Raw genomic sequence first — 12338 nt, forward strand, 5'->3', positions numbered from 1 at the left:
CGTAAGAAGAGTTCAAGGAGACCGGGGCGAGGTGGCTGAGGGCACCTCGTCAGGGTCGGGGCGACAGCAATCATGCCGGGGATAGTGGAGCTGCCCACTCTGAAGGAGCTGAAAGTGCAGGAGGTGAGGCTTGTCCGGAGGACAGGCAAGGGGGACATAGGGCTGCAACTTCCCGGGCCTAGGACTAGGTTTGCTTTGCCTCAGCAGACCCTGTGCCCTGGATGCCGCAACCTCTAGCCCCCAACACACATAGAGCTCGACCCCCAGCCGTCCGTCCCCTCCACAGCTCCAGGAATTCCTCAACCCTTCAGCCCAATCCCGCAGTGGATCTGGAACCCTATGCCAACTACCCACCCTGCGACCTGCATCTTTTTCCGTGAATAATCGTGATGCTTTTTTTTTTTTTTTTTTAAAGCGCCAACCAGGGCTACTTTATGTCGCTTAATACTGAGACCTCCCGGCCAAGTGAGTATATACAGCTTTAGATGCTCACGGTCGAGGGAGAGAGGCAGTCAGTCACCGTAGTCCTTGGTGCCGTGGTAGAGGCGCAGAGTGCATTAGAGTGGAGCTAGGAAGCTGCAGAAAAATGAGGTGGTACTGGAGAGTGAATCTGGCAACAGCCATTGGAAGGTGTTTGGTAATTACTACGTGCACATTTCGTTCCGTTTTACCTAGGGTCGCTGTAAGTCGGAAACGACTCGACGGCACCTAACAACAATGTGCATAGGGTTTATAATGTAATGGGGGTGGGGCACGCATAAAGAGGCAATTATAGTACATTATAGTTAGTGCAATGAAGAATAGTATAAGTGAAGAAAAGACAGTATATTAATAATTATAACTAACATCAAGCCTTTACTAGATGCTAAGCAGGATGCTAATTACTTGACGTGCATTAATTTCACTGAATCCTTCTGGCAACTCCATCTGGTGAAATATGAATGGTCTCTCCATGTCATAGACAAGGAAACAGGCCCTGACAGTAGAAGTGATTTGCCAAGGTCACATAGCTGGTAAGTGGTAGAGCTGGAACGTGAGCCCAGGTCAGCTTGATTTTAAAATCCACGCTTTTAAACTAGCGTAGGTAAAAGCCCAAAAGAGTGAGAAAGCGTAACAGAACCTTGTGTGTTCGGGGAGCCAAGTGCTGTTTGATGTGACACTAGTGTTGGTGGGAAGCAGCAGGCCCTGAGCCTGGAGAAGTACCTTGGGCTGAGGATTGGGAAGTAACTTCCATAAGGCCAGACTAGGCAGTTTGACTTTATCCTGTAAGTGAGAGGTGGAAGGTTTTAAGGCAGAGGAGTGTCATGGCAGGTCTGCATTGGGGGAAAGGAGAGAAAGACTAAAGTATGTGCCAGAAATGCTATACCAGCCAGTGTTAAGTGTTTTACATGCATTACCTCATTTAATCTTACTGCCTTATGGGAATGGCAAGTAGTATTTTCCTCAGATGAAGGAATTATTAGCTGTGTCCAGGAACTTTAATAAAGTGACATTTATTAAGAGGTAGGAGGAGGTGGGTGCTGCCATGGACCCAGTCATTATTTCTTGTCCCACTGTGAAGCTGGATTAACCTTGAGTTCAACCTTGTTGAAACAAACTTTATTTGGTTCGAACAGCTGAGGTTCAATTCTTGCAAATATTCTATATTGGGAATGGATCTGCCTGTAGAGCTCACACAGTTGAATTGAGAAACAAATAATTACATATATAACTAAAATACAAGGCACAATATGATTACTAAGTGTTGTGGAAGAGGGGCAGACGTGGTTTAAGAGAAGGACTTGAAGTTGGATCTAATCCTAGACCTAATTGCTTGGTCACTTTGATTAGTTAATTTTATCCTTTACAGACACAGTTGTTTTATTTGTAAGATGAGGTGATTTCAGCTTGAGGCTATAAAGGGAACGGAGAAAGCACATTTTGTGCATAATGTGAGACTTGGCTAAATGACATTTGAAGAATAACATTTTTGGGCAGAGACGGAGAGAAGAGTTCTCTAGAGAGTAGGATCTGAGCAAAGATAATATGAAAATGCATTGGGCCAAAAATGGGTTCTGGGGACAGTGAGTTCAGTGTTTTCAGAGAACAGCAAATGGTCCTGTTTGAAATGTTGTGGGTAAGAAGGCTGGAAAGATAGTCTGGAATCCAGAAGGCTTTGAATAGCAAGTAAAAAGTTTACGCTTTTTTTTTTTTTTCCTGCCATTAAGACAGAATCCTTCAAGGGTTTTGTTGTGATTTATTTTAATAGCAGTGTTAAATAAGAATAGTATTTTAGAAAGATCACTCTAACAGGTCTGACAAATGCATTGAGGAGAGGAAAAGACAGTGGTCTCAAACATACCAAAGATGATGAGGATGGCACAAAAAAAACAAAAAGCCAAACCCAGTGCCGTCGAGTTGATTCCAACTCATAGTGACCGTATAGGACAGAATGGAACTGCCCGGTAGAGTTTCCAAGGAGTGCCTGGCGGATTCGAACTGCCGACCCTTGGGTTAGGAGCTGTAGCACTTAACCACTAGGCCACCAGGGTTTCCGAGGATGGCACAGGACCAGGCAAATGTTTTGTTCTGTTACACATGGAGTTGCCATGAGTCAGAGCCAACTCAACAGCAACTAACAACAACATAATTTTTTTTTAAATTCACAAATTTCAGCACTTTTTATTAGTAATCACTTGCTAGACTTGATGCTGTTTCTGTTCTCTTCTAGTCTCTCATCTCCTAAGATTGTGTAGTCTTTTGGAAATTTATATATCCTTATATTGTTGCTTTTGTTCATGGAGAGGAGACTCATCAGTGCTCCCAGAGTTGGTTCCTCCCCGTGTCCCAGAAGCTTTGATTCCCTTCAGGGCTCCACTTTCTATCATAAGGTCTAAGGATTCCAAAGGGCTGCCATTTCCGCATCTCTAAAATGGAGATAAAAAAAACACTTGTTGCTGTCTGGTTGATTCCGACTCAGCCATTCTATAGGACAGAGTAGAACTGCCCATTGGGTTTCCCAGGAACGCCTGGTGGATTCCAGCTGCCAACCTTTTGGTTAGCAGCCATAGCTCTTAACCACTATGCCACCTCAATTTGGAGTCCCCAGGTGGTGCAAACACTTAATATGCTTAGCTGCTGACCACAAAGTTGGTGGTTTGAGTCCACCCAGAGGTGCCTTGGAAGAAAGCCCTGGTGATCTATTTCCCAAAAATTAGCCGTTGAAAACCCTGTGGAGTAAGTACCATTCTACTCTGACACACATAGGGCCGCTGTGAGTCAGGGTAGACTCGATGGCAGCCGGTTTTGTTGTTTTTGGTTTTAATGTCAATTTAATGAGATTATTGTGACGATAAAGCAAACACTATATGCGAAAGAGCTTTGCGATCTCTGAAGTCCTGTAGGTCATGAAGGATTATTATGGGAGCTCACACCGCTGTCTTCAGTGTTCTTGGTAAAGCCAGAGCAGTGCTACCTTTGTGTTCTCTCTGCTTTGACCAGCGTGAGGTGAAGCTAGGGAAGTGATATCCTGGTTCACAAATCTGTGGTCTTTCTCCCATTGTTCCTTTTCCCAGGTGCAAGTCAGTTCTTCTGTGCTTAAAGCTGCAGCCCACCACTATGGTGCTCAGTGTGATAAGCCCAACAAGGAGTTCATGCTCTGCCGCTGGGAAGAAAAAGATCCGAGGCGGTGTTTAGAGGAAGGCAAGCTTGTCAACCAGTGTGCTTTGGACTTCTTTAGGTAAAAATCTTTCGACATCAGTGCCTATTTGGTTGAAACATCAAGGTGTACTTACCTGAGTGAACATCCAACTGATTGAATGGAAGGATAATTTTAGTGACCAATTTTAGCAGGAAGTGCATAGAGTTTGAAATCAGATAGACCAAGTTGAGCATTCAATAAGCAATATAGTTATTTTTGTTTTTATTTTTATTGTGTATATTATTTGGCGAGTTCTTTAATCTCCACGCATCTCAGTTTCAAGATCTGTAAAATAATACCTAATCATGTACAGGATTGCTGTGAAAAATTTAAAAAGTCACATTCTTTGTTGGCAGGCATTGCTAGATTGTTATTATCGTTACTACAGAATACACAATTATGATGGAAGGAAAATTGTGTTCAGAGTCAAGTTTTTAGCTAGGCCATTGTGCTTAATACTTTAAGTAAAAATTCCAGATGAAATTATATAATTATAGAAACAGTGTTTCTACATATTAATCAAAACTATTAAAAGGAAATTGGCTTACATGGCTATAAAGTCCAGAAATATAACTGGCATCAGGCAGGGCTGGCTCTAAGAGCTTATATAATATCACAACCACTTGGTGTCTTTCTGCCTCTCCCTCTTTTCCCCCGAGTCTCATAGCTCTTTTTCTTTGTTGACCTCATTTTCAAAGACATTCTCGCTTTGCTGTAGCAAAATGACCAGTAGCCCACCAAGCTGCTATTCTAACCTAGCAAACCTAGACAAACAGTACCTGCTGGATTGAATCTCATTGCCCTGGCTAGTTGACTTAATATGCATATCTTTTAATCAGATGTGTTTCAAGTTAAAAAGCTCTGGTTGATCAGAACTGAGGTAGAGTTGGGGGTATAGTTAGCTTCAAAGCACACTGGTAAGACACAGGGAGGAGTTCTTCCCCAAAGGAAAATTAGAAGGATGTAACAGAAGAATGGGGAGTAACTGCTGGCTAGGCAAAACCCACAGATGTCTACTACAGTGACGCTAGAGGGAAAAATCAAATACCTTCACTCATGGATGCTTTTTTTCTTTCTTGCTTCTGCTTTTGTTGTCCATATACAAAGATAGTTTTGTGGCTATAGTCATAGAGTGTGTGCATTTTAAAATTCATTTTGCAAATTGACACTACTGGGGACATTCTTCCAAGTTGCTATATAGTCTTTATGATCATCATTTTTCATGGCTATATAATACTCTAATAGTACATAAGCCATAATGTACCTGACCAGTTTTTTAGCGTTATGGGTAAATCTGCAGTGATTACCTTTGTGTATAGATGTTTTTCACCTTTTAATTAATTCCTTAGCATACATTTCTAGTAGTGAGATATTCTATCAAAGGCTTTGAAAATTATTTATAATTCTTGAACTAGACTCATTTTTTTTTAAAGAGTTGGATCAGTTTATGCTTGCCTCAGCACTGTACCCTGGTATCATAGCCTCGCCAGCATTGCATATTATTTAATTGTCTGGTAGGTACAAAATAGTATTTTGTCCTTGCTTCAAAATGCATTGATTTGATTACTAACAAGGGTGAATGTGTTTATTTAAAAAAAAAAAATTCCTAAGAGAATTTTGACAAAGCAGTTTCCTATTGCCCCAGACGTAATACATTTAAGTGGGAAATGTGTAGCTATCACAAACTCTGAAGGCACCTAACTGCCTCCATGAGAGTAATTTCTCACTGCTGAAGTTGTTGGTATAGGCATTAGCATATAGTTGTCTATTGGGTGTGGGTCCTGGAGTAACAGGGTCCAGAACAGACACTTAAATACTAGAGTAGTGGTTTGAAGCCCTTCTTGCGCTGCAGCATATTGGAGATGGTAGCGCACTACCAGAATGGCTCTCGAGTAGGGGTTAGGTGGGTGCCGATTTGTGTGCTATGGAAATCCTGGTCATTGAGGTTAGAGGCAATTCAGAAAAGCTCCCTAGGGCTTTGATATTCCTTCTTCCTTCCTGTTGCACACCTCCCCCTACTCTGAGGGTTATGCGTGGAATACCTGGAAGGGTACACAAGGAGTGGCAACATTGGTTGTCTCCTTGGAGGGGACCTGAGTGGCTGGAGGACAGGAGTGGGAAGCAGATTTTTTACTGTGGAATACCCTTTTTTTTTTGTTTTTTCTCTGCAGCGTGTGTGTTTTTTGAAAAAGCAGATGTTTCATTTTATTTTAGATTGATATAAGAGTAAAAAGCTCTATAACATTTTAACTGAGTTTTATCCATATTGACTTCCCATTTCCAAAAATTATTGTTTAAAATACCATAAGCTAAAACGCAGCTTAAATGCTTCTAAAGTGTTTAGAACATTCTCACTCAGTGTCAGCTTGTCTGTGTTTTCTTTTTTTCCTCTATGTAATAGTCTTTTGAACCTTTTACTTTTTAAAACAAAGAAAAAGCTGCACTGATGTGGTGAGACAGAGTAACAGAGATATTGAAAATTTAGAATGGGACTTCACCTACTATCTCAAGTCCTCAGTATTTTCACCCGTAAAGTGAATCAGTAGGCTTCCTTAGACCATCTCTGAGGTTCTTCCTCAGACATGTTATATAAGATGCATGTGTTGATCGTGCAGCTAGATTCCTGGAGTATTGCAAGCAAGCACTCCATAATTATTATTCCATTTGGGGGAAGGAAGTGTTCTGAATTTCTTCCATGGACTCCAGTATGGCTTTCTCATGAAATAATGGTGTTTTATTCTTACTTGAATTTGCATTTGTTTGATTACTGGCAGGGTTGAATGGTAAGAGAAGGGACAGTTTGCAAAATAACTGAGGACTTACTCATTTTACATAGAAGTTACTTTTTCTCCAATGATTTGTGATGGCAACAGAATAAATTATATGCTACCCTGCTTCTTAACAGAGAACGCCAAATGTAATTTAACTTTCTTCTTGATGACAGTGATTAAATCTCTGGTTTTTTGTTTGTTCTGTTCAATGCATTAGTAGAACAAGACAGTATTTGAGGAGTGTAGGGCAGTTTGGCTGTATATTGAATGACCAGGATCTTCTGTTTTTTCATTTATTTGCTTTTCATAATTCTGTCTCTTCTTTTGCCATCATCTGTCACTCCTGACTTCTGTCAGCATACCCATCTGAGATTGTGCCTCCTTCTCCTCTAAATTTTCTGTACTGATAACCTCTAGAGTTGGATCTGAAGGAAAGACTAAATAGGCCCCACAGGAGGAGCCACCCACTGAATGAAGTACATGCACCTTAGGATACAATCTTGGCATTTCTTTTTGTTTTTGCTGCATGAGGCAATTTGATTCTGTTCCTCAGAAAACTTTTTTTTGTTTACTTATCTTTAAGTTGCCTTATAAGTGAGATAAGTGTATTTACTCCCATTCCATTAAAAAACCTAGGCAGTCTGTTTGAGGCCTGTACTTGCTTTTTGTCCACTTTTCTGTTTGTCAGTGTTGTGCAGTGAGCTACCCTAACTTAGCCCTCTTTTCTAGGCAGATAAAGCGTCACTGTGCGGAGCCTTTTACAGAGTACTGGACCTGTATTGATTATTCTGGCCTGCAGTTACTTGGTCGGTGTCGCAAACAGCAGGCAAAGTTTGATGAGTGTGTGCTGGACAAACTGGGCTGGGTGCGCCCTGACCTGGGAGAGCTGTCAAAGGTAAAAAAAATAAAATAAAAAAAGGCTTGTTGCAGTGGTCTCATTCTGCCTAAGGGGTGGGTAAAGGCAGGAGTTGGTCAGAGAAGAGTCTCTGGGACCACAGAACAGATACGCTATGAGAAATCCAAATTTACCGAACAGGTTAATTAGTAGGTGGTTATACACAATCCAGAGGGGGCGTTATTTAATAGAAATATCCCTTTAAATAGATATTGTAGCCTGTGCAGATTTGTTTTTGGTTAATTAGCTAATTAAAGAATAGAAAAGAGTAGAGGAGGATAAACAAAATGTTAGGGAATACTGTCAGTTGAAAACATCACTGAGATTATTGTGGAATTCAGTACAAAATAGGATCCAGGGTTATGTTAGCTTTTTCAAGAACATACCTAAGATATATACTATAAAAAAAGTACATGCTTATAGTGGAAACCCTGGTGGTATAGTGTTTAAGAGCTACAGTTGCTAACCAAAAGGTCACTAGTTTGAATCCACCAGGTGCTCCTTGGAAACCCTATGGGGTAGTTTTACTCTGTCCTCTAGGGTCACTATGAGTTGGAATCGACTTGATGGTTGTAATACCACCATATGTTGAAACATCAGAGCTAGAAACCTGAGTGCCTTTATTCTTCACTCCCTCCTCTTTCTCACTCCACAGAATCATCAATTCCTATTGATCCCCCCTCTTTGTCACTCCGTAGAATCATCAATTCCTATTGACTAGCATCTCCTGGATATTTTTGAATCCTCTTACTGTCTTCACTGCTGTTATCTTATTTTCACACAGGTGTTCTTAACCTGGGCTACATGAACTCCTGGGAGGGGAGGGTGAATCAGCTTGGGCTTAAGAAGACAGTGCATCCTTTGGAATTGAAGAATTTAGGATATGATGATATTTTCACCATAGGAGTAATCTGTGTGGAAAAGAAGTCTTACATCAACTTTCTTTTTAAAACCTTTCATGGGTTCCCTGTGGCTTGGGATAAAGAGATAAAGTATCCTGTCCTTATCACGGCATACGGGCCCTTTGTGATCTGACCTGTCCCTACTTCTTGCACCTCATTGCCTTCTGTTGTCTCTGGGGCAGCACAGGTGTAGCACGGCGTGGGGGAAAATACTTGGTTTTGAAAGGAGGCAGTCGATTTGAATCCAGATCCACTACTTAATTGCTGTGGGATCTTGTGCAAATTGCTTAATGTTTCCAATCCTACTGCATCTACAGAATGAAGCTGATAATCCTTATTTTTCTATGAGGATCAAGTAAGTGAGCCCATGTGAACACAGTGCCTGGCACATAAGTCCATAAGTACTGTTAGTTCCCGTCCCTTTGTGTATAGCATCTGTGGCTAGTTGGGTCATAGGTAGAGGAATGGCTTAGCAATTTTTGTTTTTTGTATCTGGCATGATTATCTTTTCTTCAGATATCTTCACTTGCTGCACTTAACAAATTTTAAATAGTTCGTAATTCTAAGTTGGAAAGTAGTGGAACTTACACATTTAACAAAACTACTTTTTCTCATTTCTGTCTCTCACGAAAGGAGAATAAGATGTCATATTATTAAAAAAAAAAAAAAAGGCATATTCCTGAAACTTTGTTTTGACACTTTAAGAACTGTATAATAAAGAAGTATTGCTCTCTTAACTTTTAACAGAGTTTATTTCTTAAAGAGGATTATCAGTTTTTTTATCCTTAAATCCAATATCTAAACTCTTTTTAGAAAGGTGCTAATCAACTGGATAAAGCCTAGATTTTAGATATCAGTTTTGGATCTATGCTTCCTCTAGCATGCCCTTCCCTGCTAATACCCCCTGGTGAATTCCTACTCATTCTCCTAGCCTCAGCTCAGATTTCATGTTCTTTTTGAAGTTTCTGACTTCCCTGGGCAGAATTGCTTTCTCTCACTCACAGTCCTGTTATCTTGATGATAATGTTAAAAGTAACTTACAGAACAGCTACTATGTATCAGCTACTTTGTGTGCATTTTTCTGTCTCATCCTAATGGACCTACTAATAGCCCCATTTTACGTATGAGAAGTTGAGGGTTAAGTAAGCTGTCTAAGGCCATTTACCTAGTAAACAGCTTGAATACACACCTCTGTTCCTTTTCTTTTGGGGAGATGGTGGAGAAGAGGAAGTTGCTTCATTGTTGTTTCTGATTGTAAAAGTAATATCTGTCCATTGTGAAAAAGTCAGGAAATACAAAAAGTATATAGAAGAAAGTAAAGATCAGCTTCAGCCAACCACCTAGAGGTAACCACCAATAATATTTGTGTGCATAGCTATCCATGCCTTTTATGTACAGAATAATTTCTCCTTTAAAGGGGTCCTTTTATTACTTTAAGTACATTTGAGAAACATTTTTCTAGATTTATTTCAAGATATCTTGAGTCCCTTAAAGGCACTTCAGATACCATCTGAAGGCATTTGGAATTACTCTGTCAAGCAATAAGAAACCATTAGTGATCTCTAGTTACGGCAGAGAGATGAGAAAACTGCTTCAAAAACAAACAGAACTACCTGGACTTGTAGTCAGAAGACTTATGTTCCAGCCCCAGTCCTGATACTTAACATGTGAAAATTCTGTTCACAATAAATAGTTTCTGAATTTGTACATCTAGGGAGATTAATCTGGTCATACTTTGCAGAATGGCTTAGAGTTCAGACCACTAGAGTAATAGTCAAAAGACCTTATGTCTTTTCACTTCTCTGGGTCTGTTTCTTAGTCTTTAAAAGGAGAACAGTTTCTTCTGGGTTCGTGATTAGGATTTTTTGTGACCATCAGGGAATGATATGGGTGTAAACATCTTTCATCTCCCTTCCTGTTGCCTTAGTTCAGTACTTCACCATCTTGTCTGGCCTGTTGGCTCAGCTTTTTCATTCTGGTCTTGCCCCTCTCCAGTCTATCTTCTACACTTTGCAGTCTGCAGATTTGATTACATTATTTCCTTGCTTCAATGACACTTGTTTCCATCAGGTTAAAATTCAAATATTTTTGCGTATCATTCAGTATCCTTCATCATCTGGCCCCTGCCTACCATGGTAGCATATTACATAAAGGTACAGGCAAATCTGGCTTTGAGTACTAGTTATTTTGTTAGCTGGGTGGCCTCAGTGAACCTCTGCAAAATGACCTCATGGGAGTCTGAGGATGAGATGAGATCACGTGCTCAGCATTGTTTTTACAACAGTCAGTGCTTAGTTAGGTGCTTCATCTCGTGCCACTCCTCTCGCAGCTTTTGCTTCAGGTGTTCTAAAGACACGTTTATTTCCATTTATATTGTTTTGTCAGCTTGGATTACCATTCCTTCCCTAATCTTCCTGAGTAGCTCCTGTTCATCCTTCAAGATTAAGGTAAATGTTACCTCCTTAGAAGTAGTCCAAACCCCTGTCCTTCAGGATGGGCTATGTATGTGGAGTCCTTGCTCCCATAGCACTCAATCCATGTCTCAGTTTTGGTCATTACTAGGTTAGGAAGTCTTGGTTGATAGATATTCTTGTCTGTCTCCCTCACTAGACTGGAGCAATACCTTGAGAACAAGTGTGTATCTTGTCGCCTCCTATATCCCTTACTTCTACCGTGTGGAATGACATAAAGTAGGCTTCTGTAAATGTTTACGCAAGGATTAAATGAGTCTAAATGTGATTTAAGCACCCTGGTAGGGCAGTGGTTAAGAGCTCGGCTGCTAATCAAAAGATCGGCAGTTCGAATTCACCAGCCACTCCTTGGAAACCCTTTGAGGCAGTTCTCTTCTGTCCTAGAGGGTTGCTGTGAGTTGGAATTGACTCGCTGACAATGGGATTTTTTAATGGGTAAATGTGATTTGCTGGGGCTTTAAACTAGAGTAGTAGTTGGGGCAGCAGGAGCAGAGAGGAGGAGACATTAGGAAGCACATTTTGGTCACAGACTGCTCCACCTAACTTTCAACTTTGCTTCTTTCCTCTTTACCCTCCCAGGTCACCAAAGTGAAAACAGATCGACCTTTACCCGAGAATCCCTATCACTCAAGACCAAGACCAGAGCCCAACCCTGAGACAGAAGGAGATCTGAAGCCTGCCAAACATGGCAGCCGCCTTTTTTTCTGGGCCACATAAAGATGGGTCCATGGCCCATGCTCAGTCACACGCCCAGACAACCACTGATGCAAACTCTCGTGCAGTTAGCATTGTCTGATAGTGTGTTCTTTCCGGGATCACACACAGAAAAGTTAATTTATGTGACTTGGCAGTTATTCTATACCATTTCCTGGTCATTAAAAATTTTAAAGGAAACAGTTGTATTTTATTATGTTTTATGTAACCTTTTGGCCTTAAAAGATGACTTCCCCTTGCTTTTTCTTGTGATCCTGCCTGTTCCTCTGACTTTGCTTTAAGGAGGCCTTCATCAGTGCGGCAGGGGAGCCACATTAGATCATGGAGAAATGACTGTGTAAAGGAAAAGCTTTGTTACCTGAGACAACTCTTCAGGGCCTGTCTGTGTTCATACATTTTGAAGTCTCAATTTTTTTCCCATCCAACATCTCAGACAAATAGATTTCCCTAAAGATCATACAAGGGAAGCATTCAGAATAGACGTGAAGAAATGTTTGAGCTTTGTGACTCAGGGCACAGGAGGGGCCTCCTGGCTGAGTCTTACGCAGCCTTGCTCAAAGTTTCTTAAAGAACCGAACTTCCACCACTTCCCCTTGATATCCCATCCTCAAGCATTATAACCCAGATGTTTTTCCTGATAGACAAGGGAGGTGGAGGCTGAGCTCCCAGCTCCAAAGCCAGGAAGTCGGGAGGTCCAAGTGTCAATTCCAACCTTGGGTGTGTTCCTTAACCTCTTGCAAGAGGTTGAAATTGAGGACAAACTAAAGGGAGCATGCTTATCTACCTCCTGGGCAGGTTAAAGCCACAAGTGTTTATAAAGCTCTTTGGTTCAAAGCACTATTATGTCTTTTTTTTTCCATTCAATTCCTTTTCACTACTAAGCTATTTCCTCCACATCTGACGGTA

The 12338-nt window shown here is 41.0% G+C and overlaps 1 protein-coding gene across 1 annotated transcript; it reads left to right on the forward strand.

Moving 5' to 3' along the window:
• Positions 1-10: 10 nt before the first annotated feature.
• NDUFA8 (NADH:ubiquinone oxidoreductase subunit A8) lies at positions 11-11612 on the forward strand. The gene is made up of 4 exons (XM_003407770.4): positions 11-123; positions 3555-3718; positions 7180-7345; positions 11298-11612. The coding sequence occupies exons 1-4, from the start codon at positions 73-75 to the stop codon at positions 11433-11435; spliced, it is 519 nt and encodes a 172-aa protein (XP_003407818.1). The 5' UTR covers positions 11-72; the 3' UTR covers positions 11436-11612.
• The last annotated feature ends 726 nt before the right edge of the window (positions 11613-12338 follow it).

The sequence above is a fragment of the Loxodonta africana genome, chromosome 9 (genome assembly GCF_030014295.1).
Source record: "Loxodonta africana isolate mLoxAfr1 chromosome 9, mLoxAfr1.hap2, whole genome shotgun sequence".
Lineage (NCBI taxonomy): Eukaryota > Metazoa > Chordata > Mammalia > Proboscidea > Elephantidae > Loxodonta > Loxodonta africana.